The 24,149-nt window shown below is 39.6% G+C and overlaps 1 protein-coding gene across 1 annotated transcript; it reads right to left on the bottom strand.

Annotated features, from left to right (window-relative positions):
• Nucleotides 1-823: 823 nt before the first annotated feature.
• On the bottom strand, nt 824-17,022 carry LOC119720299 (NACHT, LRR and PYD domains-containing protein 1 homolog). Its single transcript, XM_038189941.1, has 5 exons — nt 16,922-17,022; nt 11,456-12,736; nt 3,096-3,108; nt 1,683-1,810; nt 824-837 (listed from the first exon to the last, which is right to left on the bottom strand). The coding sequence occupies exons 2-5, from the start codon at nt 12,267-12,269 to the stop codon at nt 824-826; spliced, it is 969 nt and encodes a 322-aa protein (XP_038045869.1). The 5' UTR covers nt 12,270-12,736; nt 16,922-17,022.
• Nucleotides 17,023-24,149: the final 7,127 nt, after the last annotated feature.

The following is a 24,149-nucleotide window of genomic DNA, read 5'->3' as shown; positions in this document are numbered from 1 at the left end:
CCTGTATAATTGCCTACATAGCTGTATACATGTTTGATCTTGTTGAGTGGTCGGGCACAACCCGACCACTTTCTGTTATTGTTCTGGTAAATCTCTCTTTTTTTCCGGACAATAATTCTCCGCGGGTTTTCTCCTAAACCGTTCGTGATATTGAAGTTAAAACGATATCGAAACAAAAATATATATAAACAGATGAATCAGCTGATTAAATAAAAACATTCCAACACAAGGAAGTGAACATTTAGGAATTTTTAACCAGATGAATGATAAGCAACAGATACATTACAATAGCACACGAAATGAATAATCAAAATAATCAAATGACAACTATCATGGGCGTCGCGAGGGTGGGGGGTGGGGGGGGGGGGGTGGGGGCAAACCCCCCAAAAAAGGAGAAAAAGGGAGGGGCGAAATCATATTGTTGTTTATTTAAAGGGTTGGGGGCGCGCCGGGGAAAATACCCTGCCCACCCTCGAAAAAATGATCAATCGGGAAAATGCAGGAAAACATAGGGATTTGGGGGGAAATGTGCTTTGCCCCCCTCTAATCCTGGCGACGCCCATGGCAACTATATCAAATGTAAGGCAAAAAATGTGTAAATAATAAACCATGCAATGGAGAACAAATTTACTTAAGCCCGTAAAACAATTTAATTTAAAACAAATTGTTAGAAGTTATAACAGAAAGAAATAAGTATCAAGACAAAACCCAAAATAACCAATCAAATAAGTTAGGTAGTGGAGGATTTAAATGGGATGGCTCCTCATACCAAGAGCCTCTGGCGCAAGAGATAAAATTGCAGATTGATGTTTTGACAGATGGCTTAAGTGCCTCCCCCTGGAAAAGCAAATAAAAAAAAATTAAAAAGACAGAAAAAAAGAGAAAAAAAGATAAGAAAAAGTGGCGCGAAGTCACAGTGGTTTAAATTTAATGAGTGGGGGGGGGGGGGGGGGGCAAAATGTCCCTGCCCCCGTCTAAAACTGAGAAATCGAGAATTTGTTCAGAAATACAAGAATTTTTTGGGAAAAATATGTTTTGCCCCCCTCTAGAAAAAACCCTGGAGACACCCATGGAAATATGATGCATGTTTCAATCATGACGTAATCGAAAATAATGCCAACTCCTCGCACAAGATTTGTACAAGATTTCATCGTCATTTCTTGAGCCGTTTGGGAAAAACAATCCCTCTTTGTTATTAGCGCTTCTTTTGTGAGATTGACCTAACTCTAACCTTCCGGAAACCCGGACGTAAATGTCAAGTGACTTCACGTAACCAAACAAAAAAATGTTTACAAGTGTATGCATGGTAAATCAGATGTTAGCATGATTATTATTTTTGTTCAAATAATGAGAGAAGAGTGATAATAGATTTTGGAACTAAAATCGCATCTACTTTGATCCTCGCTGTTGTCATCATGACGTCATCATGGCGTCGCAGTTCTCGGGATCAGGGCTGATGTTTGTTCCAAGTTTGACATTCATGCCGTGTATCATTAAGTAGAAGAAAACTCGTGGATAATTATAGTATATGAACAAATATCAATTTGCACAAACAAACTATAAAGGGTGATGCGGGTCACCCAATCACCAAACATTTTTTGGATAAGGGGTAGGGTGGGAGGGGGAGCAGTCCCTCTTCTCCAGGCTCTCAGCAATGTTCTTGATACATGTACTGTACTCACCTGTTGCAGCTGAGGGGGCGTGTACATGAGCCTCCTGTTGCCTCGTGGTAGGGACATCAGTTTGTTGGCTAGCTGCTTCAATTTGTGCATCCATGGTACTTTGGATCACCCAGTCACAAAAGAAAGTCCTGTGAGCAATGGTTGAAAACCACATTTTGTTTTTGTGGATTAAGTTGTGAATATTTGTAACGGATTTTTAAATACATGCATATTAAACTAAAGACCACTGGAGAAAAAAAAAGACAAGACAATCCTAGTAAAGTTGTCCCAGAGCGCTTGATATAGTGTATTTAACTGATTCAAAATGGCAAATAAGTTCGTAAAATAAGTGAGGCCCGGACTGTTTTGTAGGCATGCACCAGTGTTCCGTAGGCCCTCAGCTCCATCCTAAGCACCGACACCAAATTCATGTTGATGCTATTTAAGTACAAAGCACTGTACACATCAAGCCAGGCGAAACTGGTATAGGCCCTTGCCTGTTGGCACCAAGGACGTCAATCGCTTCTCAAAAGTAGGGGTTCGTAGGGTAGTAGGGCGGGATCCGCTTTAAGGGCCCCGAAACAATTTGGCCTTCTTAACGCTCTGTGGTGCGACCTGAGGCAATTGTGACCACTTTAACAATTGTTTTTGTTTAAGCAAAATATCATTTGAACATCATTTTCGAGTTTGAAGTCATTGAATAAGCTATATTTTGAGCCATAGAATCAAATGTAGGTAACATTTTTTTTTTTAGGGACGAAAATAGTTGGGGCGGGAGGAAACGACATGTCTCCCCGTCCCACACCGATCGACGCCAGTTGGCACCGTGCTTCAGAACGACAGACTTTACACGTACATTTTATACGTGTACATGTATGCCTACATGCTGCATGCTGTACAGTATCAGTTGTTGAAATCGACAATTTTGAGAGAGAGAGAGAGCCTAAAACTGTTTAAAAACTTGTCTCTGCTGGGTAGGCCTATTTATGTGTTTTATGGCACACTGCATGCGGCAAAAACTATAGGCCCCTGATTTTTCGTAGGCCACCAAATTTTTCGTAGGCCCTGTGCACAGTGCCTACTTTGCCTACGGGATAATCCGGGCTTGATAAGTTGTAACGTAAGAGAAGTAAAGGGGAAAAAAGATTTAACGATTTATTTGTTGATGTTATTTTAATTTGTGATCTGGCCATTTCAGGATAAATACACATAATGACAGTTGCCGGGTACAGCGTTTTGGCGTTCACGTGTAGGCTAACCCAACATTGTTTGGGCATAATACATACTGGTACACGGGCATACATGTATGTAGGCCTACAAGCCATATTATGTAACGTCATATGGAATATGCTAGGCTTTCACGGTAGACATTCAACCGTAGATTGTACGGGAAACACAATAAACAACGCCAAAACCCTTAATATGTAAACTCACCGTTTAGGATGATCTATGAAATTGAAAACAAAAGAAAGAAATGAGTGTAGCCAAACTCAGGCCTACAGTAAAGTTAGGGTTGATTCAGAGACAAGGCATAACTATTATACCGAGGCACTACAGCTGCTACGACGCCCTCCAATGTCATAACCATTTGATGGAACTACATTTTAAAAAAATTAAACTCCGGACCAGTCTCCTTATTGCGTCAACTCAAACTTTGAAAGTTACATGCAGCAGTTTGCACCAAATGAAAGAAAACATGCATTTCCAATAGGCTTATAACCAATAGTTTTCTAATAAATCTGTGAATATATTAATACAGAAAATGGCTGTTCGATTTCAATCCTCTCACATCGCGCATCGATACATACATACAATTTTGTGCCAATAGGCCTACACAAATACATCTGGGTTTTCCCAGTGTTCGAAGTCCACTGTACTGAAGTGTTTTATTTGGTCTGCCATGACAACGCAAAAATCTACGTAGGTTGACAGGTTAATGAGTGACTTTGTTATCAAATGACACGATTTGAAGTGTTTGTTATTCCTTGGCATCTATTCAATGCAAATTAACTTACCTTTGAGCCTTAGTCAACAAATTCTGGCATACCAACATACCGGTAGCTTTGTGTAATACAACATGCAATACGGCAATGCATTGAATGGCTATTTATCTAGTGATATTATTAAATACCGAAATTACGAAAAACTATGAATGTAATTTAAAGGAAAAACTGCTGGAATAATTATTTGGAATATGCCTATATCCTAGAACTGGCACTAACTCAGTGTGGTTCCCAGACCAAAAGATTCTGACAATTTCTGATGCGTCTTAGGTCAGATAGCCGCTAGTAATACATTGTAATACAAAAAGTCACGTGAATAAAACGGGTGGAATGCCTCCTTGTTCCGAAAATGACCGAAGTTTGCCAAATGTATTTCGTCGAAATCTCAGATAGCGCCCGGTTATTTCTGGGTATAAAATTCTGGGTTTTATTCAACTACCTTGCAAATTGAAAATATAAAAGCTAAGTTGATAATTAATATTCATCAATTGCATAAAGAAATTTAACATTCAATGACGATTTTGTGCATCAAGCATGCACCAGGATCGTACGAGGGGCGAGCTTTGCTGCGTATTTGAACTGGTGACGGTTGCCGGGATTTTCCAAAACTCGGCGTGGTCTCCATTTTTGCTTCGCCTGCTAAGATGATATTTGGGTCCCTAACTTTTGAGATTGCGGGTCAACCTTCGTCAATGTTTTTTTTACAGAAATATCAAACTGTATGACATAATGAAGCAGGTATGTTTAAAAAAATTGATTGGAACCCCTCCTGATTAAAAGCTTTAAGTGATAAAGCGAATTCGGAAACGAAGCCGAGCTTTGAAACAGGGCCGTCAATGTCGTCATGTTTATTTTTAGCTGCGGAGGCTGCCTGACCTACAATTTAGACGTCTGGGCGTCGACGGTGAGGTCAGGGAACCAGACTGGCACTAACTCTCATCCAACTTCTCACTTTAGAAGCGATTTTGTTACAAATATGTCAATACAAATACATTCTATCTCAGTGTCAACTGTCACTTCTCGCATAAAAGCCCTGATGCTTTCACCAAGAAATCAAGCCGGAAATAAAAGATGAACAACAGTTGTAAAACTCTTATTCAAATTCCTTAAATTTGGTAATCCATGCAGATAAGCTATAGCTTGAAAAGAGTTTCATGGGAATTGCATGTCACTTCAGCACTGAGTGCAGAGACCGATCCAGAGGGGGCATTTAGAGGGTTGCCTGATAGAGTGCCGATATAGTTATAGGTAATTCCCCTGAGCTTTAATTAGGGATTATCCCCACGATTTGTGGAAGCCTGATTGTGCTGGTTTTAATTATTAAAAAAAAATAAGGAAAAAGCATTGCGAAATAACGGAGTAGTATTGCTTAACAACACAACATGTTTTTGCAAATAAATGAAGGAATGTATGTGTCCGCATTATTGAACCGTGGGCCTGCTCTGGCAGATTCTGACTTCGTATTATATTCAATATTCTGTATTCGTACATCCATCTATCAGGCGCGGTTCTAGAACCAATATTTCGGGGGGGCTAGCACGGTGGATCCAGAATTTTTTTTCAGGGAGGCATGCTGAAATGTTGACTGGTTATTTTTTCCAGACACTTAGACCTCCGAAAATCAATAGGTGGTTGGGGGGGGGGGGGGGGGCTCATGCCATATTTTCAATGGGGAGCGCCAATAAAATCCTAAAATCATTCACACTATAGCAAGGGCGGATCCAGAACACAATTTTTTTGTGGGGGGGCACAAAAAAGTGGGTCCAAAAAATTACGGCGTGGGGTTCGGAGCCCGCTTAAGGACCCCGAACAATTTTTGGATTCTAGATGCTCTGTGGTGAGATCTGAGGCAATTTCTGACCACTTTAACCAATTTTTTTTGAGGAAAAGATGGTGGTGTAGGCCTACTCATTGCCTGCCTTTATTGCGATGTCACAAAAACAAAAAATTGGTTTGTTTTTTTGGGGGGGAGGGGCCATGGCCCCCTTTGCCCCCCCCCCCTCCCCCCTCCCCCCTGGATCCGCCCTTGCACTATATTAACGGGTGTCGGACGCTTCACCCCATTTCCACGTCGCCCCATGTCACTTCGCCCCTAACCACTTCGCCCCATCCCCACTTCGCCCCTTCCCCACATCGCCCCATCCCCGCTTCGCCCCATCCCCACTTCGCCCCATCCCCACTTCGCCCCATCCCCACTTCGCCCCATGTAGATTGGTTCCTCCAAGAGTGAAATTAGAATGTCAAAGCATGGGTCAAAGGTATTGTCGTTCTCAGATAAGTGGGAGACGGGTTGGTATAGCCGGGTTGGGAACAAAGTTGTATCTTTTACTTCAAGCTTTTTTTCTCGGTAGGGGAGAGTGATAGCTTGAGAGGTTGGTTATGAATTGTTCATTTGGTGGGCTAATTCTTTCCGTTGGTTAGCAATTAGTGAATCTGTTGGAATTGTTTTTAAGCCAATAAAATAGATGAGTTTTTTTTTTTTTATTTTTTTTTACATGTAACAGCTGGGGCGAAGTGGGGATGGGGCGAATTGGGGATGGGGCGAAGTGGGAATGGGGCAAATTGGGGATGGGGCGAAGTGGGGATGGGGCGATGTGGGGATGGGGCGAAGTGGGGATGGGGCGAAGTGGTTAGGGGCGAAGTGACATGGGGCGACGTGGAAATGGGGCGAAGTGTCCGACATTCATATTAACTAATGCACCCTTGTCACGGCTATTTCTTCTTTAGGGGGAGACCGTTTGCATGTACATCACAATCCTTCTTTTTGCTAATGCAATTTTTTTTTACGGAATTTATTTTGGGGGGGCTAGACAAAAAAATTTGGGGGGGGGGCTACAGCCCCCCTAGGCGCCCCCCCCCCCCCCCAGAACCGCGCCTGCCATCTATATGTCTCATGTGTTTCATTTCAGGCTAGAACATTTCTCTTATTTCTCTTTCCATCCACGCTATCCAAATTTGAGTTCAATAAAGTGCATTGACCCTATAATTCAACATATTTAGGATCGAAGTATGTGCAAATACACAGTCAATATTACAAGGTTCGGTATCGAAAATTCGAATCCCCGAAAATTCAACTCATATATGCACAATTTTCATATAGACTTGGCTTTCAACCTGGCCCTGGGATATTTATTTTATGTCATAAAAATGTTTCATACAGACTTGGCTTCCAACCTTGAGTATTCATGGCATAAAAATGTGTCGTAAAGTGCTATTTAAGATAACATCAAAATTTACGAAGTTGAAACACTTACCGGAGCAGTTGCGGCCTGTGTACCTATGCCTCGGGATGTTTGGGCAAACTACACGATATGCATGTACACGATATGTGTATGCACATGCGGCGTGCTAACACCAAGTGAGAAACACAGCAAAATATAGACAAGCTGGCTCACAATAATTGTGGCTGGCAGCAGCAACTACAAGCAGTCAAGTGACCTACCCATGCTTGCTTACTCTCCAAGAAAACTAACGAAAAATTCACGGAAAGTGCGTCCGAAGCCCTATGCTTTTGAGACACTGCACGGAGTAAAAGGCTTTTTCGCACTGCATGTCATAATGCAAATTGTTACGAAACTCTGTATGCTCTATTCAACGGAAAACACAAGAGGGCGCTCGCAATGCTTCGACAACTTTCGCATCGCTGTTTATGCTAAAAATATAAGACATCGAAAAAGAAATATTTTACAGACGGGACCTGGCAGCAAAATTACAGGAATTTAAGTCTGGCCGGTCACAAGTGAACCAGGCCCCGCTTTTAGTGTAAGGTCCAATTAGTATCGGAAGTAGTTACTTCATGTTTTTGCAGACAGATCTTCACAGCAAAGTTTTTCACACAAAAGCTTAAAAAAAAAACACAAAAAAACGGCTAGAATACAAATTAGAATTTGTGGATGTAACTGAATAACCACAAAGCTGTTCCCAACATGTTTTTGATCGTCTATTGGACGGTATAAAATGATTGAATACTTTATTCTAAAACAAAGTCGCTTTAAAAATTGATATTACAATATAATTCACTTCCGGTAACACCGGAGGTAAGGGTCACGTGACCTTAACATTTCACCAGGCTCACCTTTAGTACACTATGATGGAATATGCAAAGAATTAGTATCAAAGCTTATCATACTGCTGTATGGCTATACGATTGCCTTATTAAATATTCATCAGGTCATAACATTAGAACAATAAACTGCATGGTATTAATGGAATAATTTATGTTGGAATGCCGCTTTATGCTCATGAGGTATCAAACCCATCTGATTGATAATTAGTGAAATGTGATAATAAGGATCCGAATTTAAGAAAGGAAGAATGCTTCCGTTAAGACCGAAAGTAAGGGTCACATGACCTTCCGACATTCCAGCAAACACACCTATACTTGAATGCAATATGCAAAGAATGCATTATCCTACTGCCGTATTGTGAACGCAAAATGTCCTCATTTAAATATTAATGACGTCAAAAACGAGAACAATAAACTGCACGGTAATAAGAGTGCAACATATTTCTTCAAATGTTGCTTCATAATCACATAAGGTATCAATCCAATCAGATTGATAAAAATGAGATATAATTAGGATACAAAATTAACACCAGGTAACACCAGAAGGGTCACATGACCTTGACACATCAATTGATATCAATCTGTCCAGTAGTTCTTACGTTATAAAACTAAAACATTTATATTGATGTCACGTGACCTGGTGACGTCACGATGACAAAGTTATTCGGCATATACATTTTCGGATGATGGTTATATAATGACTATGCAAAGTTGATCGTATTGAAAAAAAGTTCCCAAAGTGGCTTGTAGAATGAAAACGTGTTAACCTTATGAAAAAAGTGGAAAAAACCAAAATGTTCATAAACAATGTTCATCTATAACCTTCCCCGTCTACATAGCCTACATGTACAACCAAGTTTGAGACCAATCGGTCCAATATTTCAAAAGTTATATCATGAACCTTTAAATTAATGTCATGTGGCCCCGATGACAAAATGTTTTGGCATACATCTTCCGATGATACATGATTAATGACTACTGTATACAAAGTCTAAACTTGATCGTATTGAAAAAGTTCACAAAATGGCTTGTACAATGAAAACGTGTACAACACCTATGAGAAAAGTGAGATTTTTTTTTACAAAAAACAAAAGCTCTTCTCAATTGAAATTGGGAACAGCTGAAAAGAATTATAAAATAAGAAGTCTTCAAGAAATCATTCATGTCAATAATATATGGTCTGAGCAAATCCAAACCACCGTCCAGTAATTACAATTTGTGTGGTTCTTGAAAGAACTGGAGAACTTAATTCATTTAATGTTTAACATACATGTAAATACAATCATTGTCAGGCCAATGAGTCTTTAAAAAATATATACAAAATATATTAGTCTATTTACAAAAAGGTAGGTGTATTTTCCCAAAACAACTCAAAAGGATAATCATTGTTTAAACGTTATAAATAAACACAATTGTTGTCTGGCCAACCTTTTTCAACTTGTGAAGGAAATGGACCAAACCACCCATACAGCCTCAGTGTTTGATAAGAAATCAACGAGTACCATACATCCACTACGTTTTCAAATCAGTGATGTTTTCTTGCACACGCGTACAGATTCCAAGCCTGTTATACTTTTGTTTGCAGATATACAATCGGCAAATCACATTCACTCTAAAAAGATTCGAGTCAGATTGGACCCGAATCCGGGTCAGATTGGACCTGATACGCTTCCAGGTCGAAACTTGTCCTGAGTCACCTTTTCTGCCATTTTACCCGGATAATTGTCATTGTGGCACAGAAATTTTTTATTTTGACCCAGAATGTGTCAGGTCCAATCTGTCCCGGATTCCAGGTCGGATCTGACCAGGGACTTATAAAAGTGCAAGCTTGACTTTGATGACAAACTACACTCCAAACATTTGTTAAGCAATTTAACACAATTTTGGCAAACATGTTTAGAAGCTTAACATTACGTATCCAATTCTTTAAGTGTTTAGAAAGTGTTTCATTTCTGAACACAGTTTTTACAGTGTAGGCCTACTGTATAATAATGTGGAGAGTGAACAGGTAATTTGTCTTACATGCAGTGCGACCCTGCTGACGATCTGAAGCGAGAATGTGTTACGATGTTTATGTTTGAATTTGCAAAGAGGCATCCTGGAATGACACATTGTTAATTTTCAAATGATCTGTTTTGTTCTTTTGCTTTGGCCATAAACGAAACTGTTATTGTGGTCCAAAAAACTCTATTTATGGCAACTTTAAGTTGCGATCAACATGTCCCAGTCTGCATTAAACCTTCACCCGCACTTTAATTTGGTTATTATGTTCAGCACAAATATTCTGGAATTCAAGGGGGTTGTTGTTTTGTCTTTTGTTTTGTTTACTTTTTATACTCTTATATAGTAGTTTCCCTTTATTGATAATGTTAACACATTGATTTTGTTATTTATGAGTAGTAAGGCCAAAAAAAGAAAATATTCGGTCTCTGGTCAGACCGAAGTTCCGGAATTGACGCGGGGACGCGGCTTTTTTTTTTCTTCAAGCTTGGATTGTACAGACAAGGTGGGGTACTATTTGGCTTTTTTGGTGTCCTCATGTACATTGGTGTCCTCCATAATTTGCCTTGGTGCTTTCGATCATTTGCCTTGGTGCAATTTCCCATTCCTTGGGACTCTTTGATAAAAAAAAAATGAGGAGGTGCGGCAATAGAGGGCGCTGTTGGAGCTACAGCGGAACATTTTGGGGGAAAAAAAGATTGACGCGTATGATTAAAATCGACGCGCGAGATGACCAGAGACCGAGTTATTTTTTGTGTGCCTAACTCAAGGCATGTGAGTTTTCATGTGAACCCTAAGCAACGGGAAGCGGGACTTTAACTTATCCACTCGCCATTTTTCACTGAGGACCAAGTCAGTCAGTCTGGGCAAATCACGTACAGCCGATGCAATATGTTCAATATCTGACGCTGTCAAATCGCAATAGCTCAGGTCCAGCTTATTTAAGTGTATCATTTTCGGCAATTCCATTGCCCACGTAGCCAATCCGCCACTGACAGAAAGGATCAAGTCAGTCATTCTAGGCAAGTCATGTACAGCCGAAGCAATGTGTTCAATGTCTGTTCCTTGCAGTTCGCAGCTTTTTATATGAAGTTTTTCTAGGCTTGTCAAGTGTTTGATATGAGGGGCCCACTCTATAGCTCTACCTCCCAGTGTTTTGCAACCCTCTATGTCAAGACTGGTCAAGAGACAGTTGCATTTTAATGATGACAAGTTTTTTTCAAGATCGCCTTTTATTAAAGGACAATCGGAGAGCCTCAGATTCCTGAGGTTTTCCATGTAACCCAAGGCGAAGGCTAAACCACTGACTGAGGACACCCGATAAACAGAAATCGTTTCAACGTGTGCCAGTTGTGCCGTGCAGCTGTCGGACTTACAGATGATTTCGAGAAGGTACATGAGACTGTGGAAATCATTATTGTTAAGTACTTTGATAGTTGATGGAATAAGTGAACCTCTGGCTAGACACTGTGGGACTTTTTCTGACTGGCTTTCAAAAAAGCAGTTTCGACTAATTACTTGTATAACATCTGATTGGTAACTGGGCTTATATGGATCTTCATTGAACTTACGGTCAAGCAAGTTTACGATGTCCGTCATGCACTTCTCATTGTCACCACAACAAAAACGAAAGAGAAATTCGTTCAGAAAAACATCCTCAATTGTTGAACACGCGAGTCGACTCAAAATGTTGTGATATTTTAATATGTTCACCACACGCGTACAGAATCTGAGATTCAAACTCTGCAAGTATTTCGCTGCACAGTATTCCTGCACAATCTTGGGCATGAATTGTATGTTGGTGTGGGGTTTGACGTTTTTGATAACTCTCTGCTTGGTTAGGATGCCCGCTTTTAGTGCCAGCTCCAGCGCCTTCGGTTCAAACTCATCTTCTTGAAATGAGAATCTCTGGTTGGCACTCGTGAGTCCACGCAGCGCAACTTTTCCTATGGCAATCACTGTGTTTGATGCATAGTATCCAGAGAGATGTTTTCTTGTGAACATGTGATCGATTGTCTCAGTGAAGAGGCGTGAAGTTGTTTTGGGGAGTTGTTTACTCTCCCTCCACAACAAGCACATATGTAGCAGCAACACAGGTGTCTTGGCGAAATCACGCAGCGTGTTGGACTTTTCAATGGTTTGGATTAGTGCATTGCCACTATCAGGATCTTTGTCATGGAATTTCTGAACGTATTCATGAACATCCTCGTCAGTAAACCCCAGAACCTCTATGTATGTGCAAGGATTTTGGACAAGTGATTTTGACATCAGTGTCTCAAGATGAGAGGGGCGGGTGGCGATACATACGATACATTCCTTGTACGCTGTTCTATCGAGTGCTTTCAGGATAGAACCAAATGAGGCTGCATCAAGTGTTTTGGTCCTCATTGCATCAAAACCATCCAAAAGAATCAAGACCTCATTTGAGTTGTCCTGAATGAATTTATCAAGTTCTTTTTCTTTTATTCCTGACTTTTCACCTAGAAGTTGATCAAAAGTGGAATCAACAAGATCAGATTTTTGCGACAGGGCACACATCTTTAAAAGAAATACGAGATTGAATCTTTTCAGGAATTTGTTTTCACCCTCAGCCCAGTCGTATGCAATCTTATCAAAAATGGTTGACTTCCCGACCCCTCCTTCGCCAACGAAAATGAGGCATTTGATGAGTTTGTTAGTTCCTTTCCTTAATCTGAATATTCTGTCATACTCTATTGAGTTTACAATTGCTCCACTTTGGCTACTTTTTCTAACAGTTTTCCCTGTAGGCGTACAGACAACTGCTACCCCTTCCCGTGTTTCTAACCGTACTTTGGTGTATATACTATCTATGTGCCTTTGGTCATTAGCAACCCCAGGCAGCAACTGCACGTAACTGCCTGTTGTTTTATAAACTCCCTTCAAAATGTCCCTAGTCTTGTTACCGACATCTTTGTAGCTAGGAGCCCCCAGCTGTGGTTCTTGGTCTGGTCTTTGACGATGCTGAGGTCTGGGTGCAGGCACTCCTATTCAGATCAAAACAAGCAACATGAATTGGTTCAATAAATTTGTTCCTGAAATTGAACGAATAGTCTTCCAAAACATAGAACATAACAAAAGAGGTTTTCCATTGGGATTCCCAGGGGCATTAAATCCCGGGGGGATGGGGGTATATATATCCCCACTTTTGACCGGGGGGGGGGGGGGGGGAATGGGCTACTGAATCATTCCCCAAACTTTGTTGTTTGAGTGAACCTAAAGTCCACTACAGTCCCTAACGTACCTCACGATACGCCAGACGTTCAGATAGTCGCCGTGGAAGAAAGTGGGTTTTAAAACCGTTCAGGAATGTGCCCGTTGGTGGACTTGACGACCGGTTAAAGATCAGTAATGTCAAACCCGGCACGAGGGGATAGGTAGTTCAAAGACACAGAGAGCACACAGAGAGGAAACAATAAGAACTCAAAATGCACGTGATATACTCACTGTGGTTATAATTTATTACATTTCGATTCTATTTTAAAATTATTCAGCTAAGGGAATTCCGGTTGTCTTGAAGAAACAAAGGTACAAAATTGAGTTTTTAGTAATATTATAATTTATACTTGAAGGAACAAAAGTACTAAATGGAATTTTTAGAAATATTATAATCTATACAATATTTTACAAATAACCAAACAAGGTTAGGAATGTTAAAAATTGTATTCACTTTGGAGGTTAGCAGATATAGTTTGAGTATATCATGAGCCTATAATTTTTACAGTTTTTACAGATAAAACTTGAAGGCTGAGTTTCAAAGAAAATTATACAAGACTGTTTACAATTATAATGTCTAATGAGGTTATCGACTGTTTTTAATCGATACGAATCAATCGTTTTTAACTATTTATAATAAAATTCGGTGTAATTTTTGATTTAATACAAAAGAAGGTTGTATGTGTTTAAGGGCGTGTGGTAAATTATAGGAAAAGTGTGAAAACAATAACCGATATGAATGACTTAAAAAACTTTATCTGGGTAGAGGTAACACCGTACCATGTTACACGTAGTGAGCTGCTACCCGTAATTTAGTTGAAAGTTGTTATCTTAATGAGTGAACGCGATCTTTTTCATAGTGAATTACATTCCGGTATAGGAATGGCTGTCGGAGGATATTTTTTTGCTTTTATAGAAGGAATGACGCGCCCACAAACCATTGGCTGCTGTAAGATATTTTTTAGAAGGAATTACGCGTCCACAAACCTGTGGCTATTGAAGGATATTTTTAGAAGGAATTACGCGCCCACAAACCTGTGGCTCTTGAAGGATATTTTTTAGAAGGAATTACGCGCCCACAAACCTGTGGCTCTTGAAGGATATTTTTTAGAAGGAATTACGCGCCCACAAACCTGTGGCTCTTGAAGGATATTTTTTAGAAGGAATTACGCGCCCATAAACCTGTGGCTCTTGAAGGATATTTTTAGAAGGAATTACGCGCCCACAAACCTGTGGCTCTTGAAGGATATTTTTTAGAAGGAATTACGCGCCCATAAACCTGTGGCTATTGAAGGGTATTTTTTTTTTTAGAAGGAATTACGCGCCCACAAACCTGTGGCTCTTGAAGGATATTTTTAAGATGGAATTACACGTCCACAACCTGTCGCTCTTGAGGGATATTTTTAAGAAGGAATTACGCGCCCATAAACCTGTGGCTCTTGAAGGGAATTCTTAATAAGGATCTATACACCCCAAATATATTAAAATTTTAAATGGGTAGAGGTAATATCACGTCTCACAATCATAGTTAGCGGCTGTCCGTAATTATTATTATACTTTGAAGTTAGCAATCTTCCTGTGCAGTTTGCGGCTTGTACAAAACAACTGTTTTAGCTTAGGGTTGTTGGTGATGGAGATGTTAACGCCATATTTTGGGGCCAGTAAGCCGGTGTATTTTTTAAGGATTCTTTTAGCTTGTCTGAAGTTGTCGCTGGCTTTGTTGAACGGGATTTTGCAAAGGATCGCATATTTCGGCGTTTTAAAAGTGTGTAATCTAGTGCTGGATTCCTCTCTGTAATATAGGGAATTTTCTTTAATTAATCTATTAGGGTAACCGCACCTTTTAAGTCAGAGTCTGAAGAGTTGGAGTATGTGATTATATCCATCCATTTGGAGTACCCCATTAACAATGATTTACTTGGGTTCCTTGGTATCAAAAACATAGGGTTTGCCACCAAAATGGACTTAATGTGACAATCAGGTCCGAAGTTATGATATGAATTAGGTCCGAAATGGACGCCATTTTGAAATCCAAGATGGCCGCCACATGGTAGATGGAAAAAAATGTTACCAATGGATTTCTAGCTTACGTAGGTAAACTCTACCCAAATATGACAAAAATTCCTTCTTTAGCCAAAAAAAATGCAAGGTCAAAAATGTGAAATAATATAATATACTAACATGCATTGCTTCAACAAAACATTATTTATGAAACAGAATGAATTGTCTTCCAAGTTTTAATTGTACCCCTTCCCGTGATTCTAACTGCATATGCATGAGGTTCGAGGGCACTCTATACATCAAATCTGACCTGGGGCCTTTAAATTGGTATAGGTACATGCTTTTTGGGTATGCACTTTGAAAAATAGATTTTCAAATTGAATTGATAGTTGTCTGGCATTACGGGGGGTGGGGGGGGGGGCCCTCCATTTTCGAACACAAAACTTCAAACGTGTCAGTTAAACAATATTTGATCTATTGTACTAACCCCTCAAATAGTTTATTTCTGGAAATTACAGCAATCCAAAAATGTGCATTCCCTTTAAGCCCAGTTCATACTTCACGCGGAAAGCATGTGCGAAGCCAAATTCATGTCGTCAACAATGGTGGACACGCTTTGAATGTATTGTTGATGTCACGAATTTCGCTTCGCTTTTGCTTTCGTGTGAAGTTTGAACCGGGCTTCAGGTTGCCAAAACAAAATAGGTGCAAAAAAGTTCTGCAATTTGATTCACAGAACGTGAGGTCTTTTTTGCATGATGTTGTACATGTATGTACATGTACCTAGAGCACATTCATTCACACGCTCAAAGTTCTCTCATTATTAAAGATATATGTTTATTTCTAAAATTCTGCAATTTGATTGGCCGCTACCACTTTCGGTAGATGAGCTCGTTGGTTGTGTACAAACGTGTGGCAGATTTGCAAGTCGGGGTTCTCGATAGGTTATAGCGGGGGGCGGCGCATGAGGGCGCGCTACTGATGAGCGGGGATGGCACACTATACATACACGAAACACGAATCACGGACCATGATCAATGGCATACAGAATCCCAAATTGGGTGAACTCTAATAGAACGTAGGAGTGTGGTGCATCCAGACCGGCCTGGCTGCACGTATAGGTGGACTTTCATCGCCAAGCCGGGGATCATCGTGTAGCTAGGATCTTTTTAAAGGCAAATGTTTTAGGGCTGCATTATTTGGGGGTCACCCTGTACAAACTCATTAAAAACAATCATTTTTGCCGAACAGACAGGAAACACATATCATACTCCGTCATGTCCGATGTAAACAATCAGGTTTTTTTTCTCTTTTCTCGGGAACGGTAAGGCATTAGTTTGGTTTCCTTTCAACCAGATGTTTGAAATACGATAAGTAGACGATCCAAAACATGAAATTTTTCGGTGATTTCAAGATGAATTGCCCCTTAAAAAAAATACTGACAAAACGACATCCTCAATGTCATCTCTGGTTGATGTCTGCGCTTGGAAAGTTTTGCCTTTGTATGAAGTTAAAAAAAAACTAAAAAAAAAATATACTCGCTATAAGGCCAAACAAAAAAAGTCTCCGGTTTCTGATATGGAGCTTGCCCCAAAAGTGGTGCGGCGACGCGTTTTTTTTTTTTTTTTAACCTGGTTTTTTTTTTTTTTTGGCTTCAAATGTCAGCTGATGACTGCAAATGGTGCCCAACTAAACTTAGTGCAAATATATGGGAGTCCAGAGAGGCCACATAAAGCTTATTCTCGATCATAACCCCATCTAAAAACAAGTTAAATTGTGCAGCAGCAGGATTCCAGTCAAACCAGTGAGTTTGGCTGTTTTGAGACTTCATCTTATTCTTGTATTGAAAAAAAAAACCCTTTTTTATTTTGCCGACGCGCATGGCTACGGCGACGCGCGCGCATACCAGAAACCGGAGACTTTTTTTTCGGCCTAATCTGGTCAGTTATCAATACCTGAAGCTTGTGTGGAAGGAATCGGTGAGGGACTTCGACTTGTTGACTTGGCATCATCCCCTTGTCCGGTAGTAGCCGAATAAATAAAGTCAGACAAAAATCTGGTAACTGCAGGTGTAAAAACAAGTTGATTGGCCATCAATTAACCCAAGATTGACTGAGATAACAGCAATGATCTTCTGGTCATAATCATTCAAATAGGTCATCACATATTCATTTATTTCAACTCTGATTGAAGTTCACTTGAAATCAATCATATAAACCCATTAAAACAATTGTCTTTGCCGAACAGTTCACATTACCAACTAAATATGAATTTTTCTCCACGCCATTCATCTACTCATTCACATATCAATGGAAAATTGATGTGCGACTTCTTTTTTTTTGGTTAGATATGGCAGATACAATAGCGAATAGGGGGCTCTATCTCATGGTACAATGAGTTATTAAAATTCAAGACATTACCAACTCCTATGAGCCTCTGTACTGATGACGTCACACTTTGTTTACTTGCGCACTTTTCTATGGGGCTACGAAAAACTGTCATCCCCACCAGGCTCCCATAAGAAAGCACACGTGGAAACAAAGTGTGACGTCATCAGTACAGAATTTAATGTGTCCACCATCTGTGTATCCCAAACAGGCCTATATTTGTACTAAACAACTTTAACTCTCCACCAGAACTGGCAATGTCCTTCATGTCTATTTGTCATATACTTTCCTTCCAAAAAAATAATACATTTGACATTTGATTAAAGATACCAAAATTCTTATCCTCACTAACAAGATTATACCTGCACTCTTGACTTGACCTGAACCATCAATGGTAGGCTTGTTGCCATCATCAACTCCGTTGCTGGTTTCTATGGCTCCAGTTCCTTGAGGGGAATCTAACATCAGAAGCATGAATGAACATATCCTTAAAACAGGCACTCACAAAATGAAATACAAGTATGCTCAATATCATCTCCAGTTGCATCTGTGCTCGGAAAGCTTTTCCTTTCTATGAAGAAAAAAAACTTGTTAAATTTATAACAAACAAAACTAAAGAAGATGAAACCATGCCATCACTGAAAAAATCAAGGGGTGAGGTGGGGGTACTTGCTCCTCCCTTCCCTTTAAAAAAGGTCATAAATTGACCCTGAGCAACGGGTCTATAGCTACCACTCACCTGTTGCAACTGTTACACAGTTCTAAAATTTTCCTTTGGAGGAATTTGCATGCCCATCATTTTCAGCAACGTGTTTTTGCCACTCTGTCAAATTGGTTAAGTTATCAGTTGTCTAGCATTGTTAAGTTATCAGTACCTGAAGCTTGAGTGGAAGGAATTGGTGAAGGACTTGGATTAGTTGGCTTGGCATTTGATGAAGATGTGGCAACGTCCCCTTGTCCGGTAGCGGCTGAATAAATAAAGTCAGACAAAAAGCTGGTCACTACAGGTGTATTGGCCATCATAAACCCAAGTTGACTGACATAATAGCAATAATCTTCTTATTATCCCTCTACTCCAAATAAGTCATCTCTACAGGGTGTATCAAAAAAGTATACCCATCATTAAACGTAAAATGTACCAAACATTTCAAAAAGAGGCAACTACAAGGAAAAAGGCCAGAATGTCCTCAATCCAATGATATTAATTTCATTATGTCATTGTCATGGATGACTGGGCAATCATGGCCTCTAAAAAAGCGGTCAAAATCAGCATTGTGACAAGCTTTTCTGGGTGGCAAAGGGCAGACAGATGTTATTCTTTTGCTGTTACTTAAGAATTTATGGAAGGACAGGCATACCTAATGTAGGTAAATCTGGATATGATCAATGACAATGGTACAACAGATCACCCACGCCACACAGACTTAATGTTGCTGTTGGCAAAGCTTTTGGTGACTGAGTGATTTCGGTATTCCACTGACTTAAATGGGCCCAAGATTACCACATCTCACCCTTTGTGACTTTTTCTAGTTGGGTCACTTACATGTAAAAAAACAAGGTTTTCACAACAGGTTGAGGGCACATGATTATTCAATTATTTTCCCAACAGCCCCATTATTCTACTAATTCACAAACAGACTTCAAAAGTTCTATTACCTTTTTTGGTAGTTTTTTTAATGTGGCAGATGCAATAATAAGGGGTGCTATTTGGGTATACATACACGAATAAATTAAGGCTAAAATATAATAAATAAAATATAAGGCTTTTACCACTATAAATAGCAACCTGCGCCCTTCTATTGTGTCCTCCATATATTGAATTGGCTTATACTTGTACCAAAGAAAGTATACCACAACCCCACCCCTCCCCCACCCCCACCACAAAAATACATTTGAAGTGATATCAAATTACTTTCATCTTATTTTCAAACGAACCACAAAGGGACACCGACTAGGTCAATTATAATGATTGAAAAGTTGAACACAGTAATTGACAGGTCTGTATGGTGACTTTGAGCGTGATCCCTGGCTGCATGGTATGTACGGGTTTATGGCTTCTGACTAGCGCCCCTTGAATAAAGATATTGACTGATTGGGGAACCGCCAACATAGGGCTGTTTGGCTCAGTTGGTACGGGACCGGAACAATTATCCGGAGGTCGCAGGTTTAAGCCCCATTCCAGTCAATTTCTTTGTTCAACTTTTCAATTGTTAAAATTCACCTAGTCAGTTTCCCTTTGTGGGTCATTTGATGATTTGTAATAAAAAGCTGTATCCTCTCTAAGAGATCCCTGTTTGCTATTTCCTAGGTATGCAGGTTCAAGCCCCGCTCCAGATAATTTTTTTGTTCAACTATTCAATAAATTATACTTTCATCTTACTGAAAAGATTATATTTACCTGCTGCATCTGATGATGAACTGTAGTGGCTACCGCTGACTGTGCCAATGTTTCCACTGCTGCCTCCAATTCCTTTGGGGGAAGCAAAAATTGGAAGCATTAATTGCAATATCCTGAAAAGGGCTGACAGCATTTTAAGTACTTGATTTCATCTCTAGTTGTCGTCAGTGCTTGGAAAACTATGAAGATAAATAAATATGAAAATCTGGCCGTTCAAATGGGAAGTAGAAACCAGGCAATGACTTATAAAAAAATATTGGGATGAGGTAGGTTGGTTGGGAAGTGGGGGGGGGGGTGATTGCCCCTTTCCTCCATCATCCAAAGGTTGTTACAAGATTATGATGTAAACACAAAAACTAATAATAATACAAAAAACAGGTAATTTTTAAAAATTCAATAAGATTTTTTTAATTTCAATCATTTTTTAAACATTGTTTTCATTTTTGCCTCGTTTGAGTTATCAAAAATGTTATATTCAACACACGTTTCAACAGTGAACACCCATCTGTAAAACTCTGGTTTATTTTGCATTGCATCTTTACCTTTTATAACGACCAAAGATTTTTGGGTTTTAGAAATGATCTGTTCCTAAAAAAGAGAGAAATTAACTGTCTCAATAGCTTCACTTATTCCAGGGATTTATGAAGTTATGGCACATGAGTGAAGGACCCACTATGGAAGACATTGGGTCGTCATCTGTTCTGTTCAACAACAAAGTTTGCTGAGTGAACATACCACTACCTTGTAATTAATGATGTACTGACTGGACACTACTTCTTTAAGCCCTCAGTGTCAGATTTGAGCCGACACTTTTCCGGGTGGAAATGACACTTAATTGTCGCCTTCTCACAGCCATTTGACCCCAAAAGTGTCATTTTGACCTGGAAGTGTGTCAGGTCCAATCTGACCCAAATTCCGGGTCGAATCTGACCCAGGACTTATAAGAGTGTCAGTTTCACTTCGATGACACACCACTGTGTCATTATGTAGAAGGTGAACAGATTTGACCTGACATAATTATCATCTTGACATAGACAACTGTCAATTTGAAATACAAAATAAAATAGGCATACAAGTGCAAAGACACATATTTGCAATTTATGCAAGTATCGTCTTTCTTTAATTCCTCTTTACATTACGCACGCAATGAGCAATGATATGCATTTACCGTTCCGAAATCCGGCAACATCTGCTCTTCTGATGTTCTCCAATGCTGTGTACAACGTGTACCACTGCTGTTCAACACTGGTCAACTGGGCCTGTTTCCACTTTACAAGCATATCAAGACCTTGCCCTGTGATATCGTTGTGGTGATTTTTCTCGATAATTTGAACCTGTATCGTGGTAAAGTCCAGCTCCAATGCCAGTTTTACCCAATCAAGACCAAGCCTAGTAGCAACCTCAAGCAGAGTTTTGTCATCTAAACGTGGTTGTTGGTCTGGTGTCTGACTATGATGAGGTCTGGGTGCATGCACTTCTATTCAGATCAAAACAAGAAACATGTATTGCTTCGTAAAATGTATTGAATCGTCTTCCAAGACATATAAAATATGTAAACGAAATTATGACTTGGGATTGAAAGTGCTTTAGTAAGGCAGTGAACAAAATATATTTGCCAAAAAGTAAATAAATAAATGTTTTCCGGGCTTTTGTACTGCTGTATAACCTTGTTAAGTGTTGCCTTATACAATGGCATGTAATACATTGACTTTTTTATTACATGGACACAAATAAATTCAGACAAAAACCTTGCAACTGCATGCTTGTGTACAAAAAAAGTTGATTAGACATCACAATCCTAAGATTGACTAGGATAATAGCAACAATCTTCTTGAGGTAATCACTTCCATCCAAATAAGTCATATCTGGTTCCTTCAATTCTGATTAAAGATATAAGCTGAAGTCAATCACAAATTAGATTAAACTCATTTGCCAACCATGATAATTGAGTTTGTTTTCCAACAGCCCATTTATCCATTCATTCTTGAACTTTGTATAAATGCAATAATAACACACCTCTTGTTTTGCTTGTTCTTAATCCTGGTTGGCTGAAATGCGGTCACATGTGATTCACTAATATTGGCTAATGTATGAAATTCGCATCAGCATGAACTAGACGCAGATCGAGACATCGTAATTTCCAGAGTAAAGTGCCTGATCAGGCATAGCCCATACTGTTTGCCTTTAGTAAATGCTTACGCGCACCCATTCATGGATTTGCCAAATTACAAACCAACTACTAACGAAATTTCCAAAAATGTGGCAATTGACACATCTTTCGAAATTGCCTTCTTTTATTGTTTTCTCCAAAATGACAGCATGCCAGAAAGAATAATTTCACAGGGAGTATAGTGCTATTACTATCTTTAGAGCAAGTAGGATTTTCAACAATAATTTTGTCAATTACTTTTTGCATAGCTGCAAATGATCTACTCTAAGTTCACAGTGTTCTAAGATCGGCTATAATTCTTTATTCGTAAATACATAAGATAGTCGCCGGTTTTGGGGGTGAGGTAGGTTGGCAAGTTAATTGGAGGTGAATGGTATGCCCCCTTCCTCGTAAATTGAGACCAAGTGGTCTAGCTACTACTCGCCTGTTGCAGCTGAGGGATCAGTCCGTTGCAATTGGCAGGCTGCTTCAGATCGCTGCATCGTGGTAGGGACATCAGTCCACTGGTAGGCTGCTTCAGATTGTTGCATCGTGGTAGGGACATCAGTCCACTGGTAGGCTGCTTCAGATTGTTGCATTGTGGTAGGGACATCAGTCCGTTGGCAGGCTGCTTCAGATTGTTGCCTCATGGTAGGGACATCAGTCCACTGGTAGGCTGGTAGGCAACAAAGTTTGCTGAGTGAACATACCACTACCTTGTAATTAATGATGTACTGACTGGACACTACTTCTTTAAGCCCTCAGTGTCAGATTTGAGCCGACACTTTTCCGGGTGGAAATGACACTTAATTGTCGCCTTCTCACAGCCATTTGACCCCAAAAGTGTCATTTTGACCTGGAAGTGTGTCAGGTCCAATCTGACCCAAATTCCGGGTCGAATCTGACCCAGGACTTATAAGAGTGTCAGTTTCACTTCGATGACACACCACTGTGTCATTATGTAGAAGGTGAACAGATTTGACCTGACATAATTATCATCTTGACATAGACAACTGTCAATTTGAAATACAAAATAAAATAGGCATACAAGTGCAAAGACACATATTTGCAATTTATGCAAGTATCGTCTTTCTTTAATTCCTCTTTACATTACGCACGCAATGAGCAATGATATGCATTTACCGTTCCGAAATCCGGCAACATCTGCTCTTCTGATGTTCTCCAATGCTGTGCACAACGTGTACCACTGCTGTTCAACACTGGTCAACTGGGCCTGTTTCCACTTTACAAGCATATCAAGACCTTGCCTTGTGATATCGTTGTGGTGATTTTTCTCGATAATTTGAACCTGTATCGTGGTAAAGTCCAGCTCCAATGCCAGTTTTACCCAATCAAGACCAAGCCTAGTAGCAACCTCAAGCAGAGTTTTGTCATCTAAACGTGGTTGTTGGTCTGGTGTCTGACTATGATGAGGTCTGGGTGCATGCACTTCTATTCAGATCAAAACAAGAAACATGTATTGCTTCGTAAAATGTATTGAATCGTCTTCCAAGACATATAAAATATGTAAACGAAATTATGACTTGGGATTGAAAGTGCTTTAGTAAGGCAGTGAACAAAATATATTTGCCAAAAAGTAAATAAATAAACGTTTTCCGGGCTTTTGTACTGCTGTATAACCTTGTTAAGTGTTGCCTTATACAATGGCATGTAATACATTGACTTTTTTATTACATGGACACAAATAAATTCAGACAAAAACCTTGCAACTGCATGCTTGTGTACAAAAAAATTGATTAGACATCACAATCCTAAGATTGACTAGGATAATAGCAACAATCTTCTTGAGGTAATCACTTCCATCCAAATAAGTCATATCTGGTTCCTTCAATTCTGATTAAAGATATAAGCTGAAGTCAATCACAAATTAGATTAAACTCATTTGCCAACCATGATAATTGAGTTTGTTTTCCAACAGCCCATTTATCCATTCATTCTTGAACTTTGTATAAATGCAATAATAACACACCTCTTGTTTTGCTTGTTCTTAATCCTGGTTGGCTGAAATGCGGTCACATGTGATTCACTAATATTGGCTAATGTATGAAATTCGCATCAGCATGAACTAGACGCAGATCGAAACATCGTAATTTCCAGAGTAAAGTGCCTGATCAGGCATAGCCCATACTGTTTGCCTTTAGTAAATGCTTACGCGCACCCATTCATGGATTTGCCAAATTACAAACCAACTACTAACGAAATTTCCAAAAATGTGGCAATTGACACAT

This window comes from Patiria miniata, unplaced genomic scaffold, assembly GCF_015706575.1.
Source record: "Patiria miniata isolate m_02_andy unplaced genomic scaffold, ASM1570657v1 HiC_scaffold_9, whole genome shotgun sequence".
Lineage (NCBI taxonomy): Eukaryota > Metazoa > Echinodermata > Asteroidea > Valvatida > Asterinidae > Patiria > Patiria miniata.
Note: the sequence above shows the minus strand (reverse complement) of the source record. Positions and strands in the feature narration are given on the sequence as shown.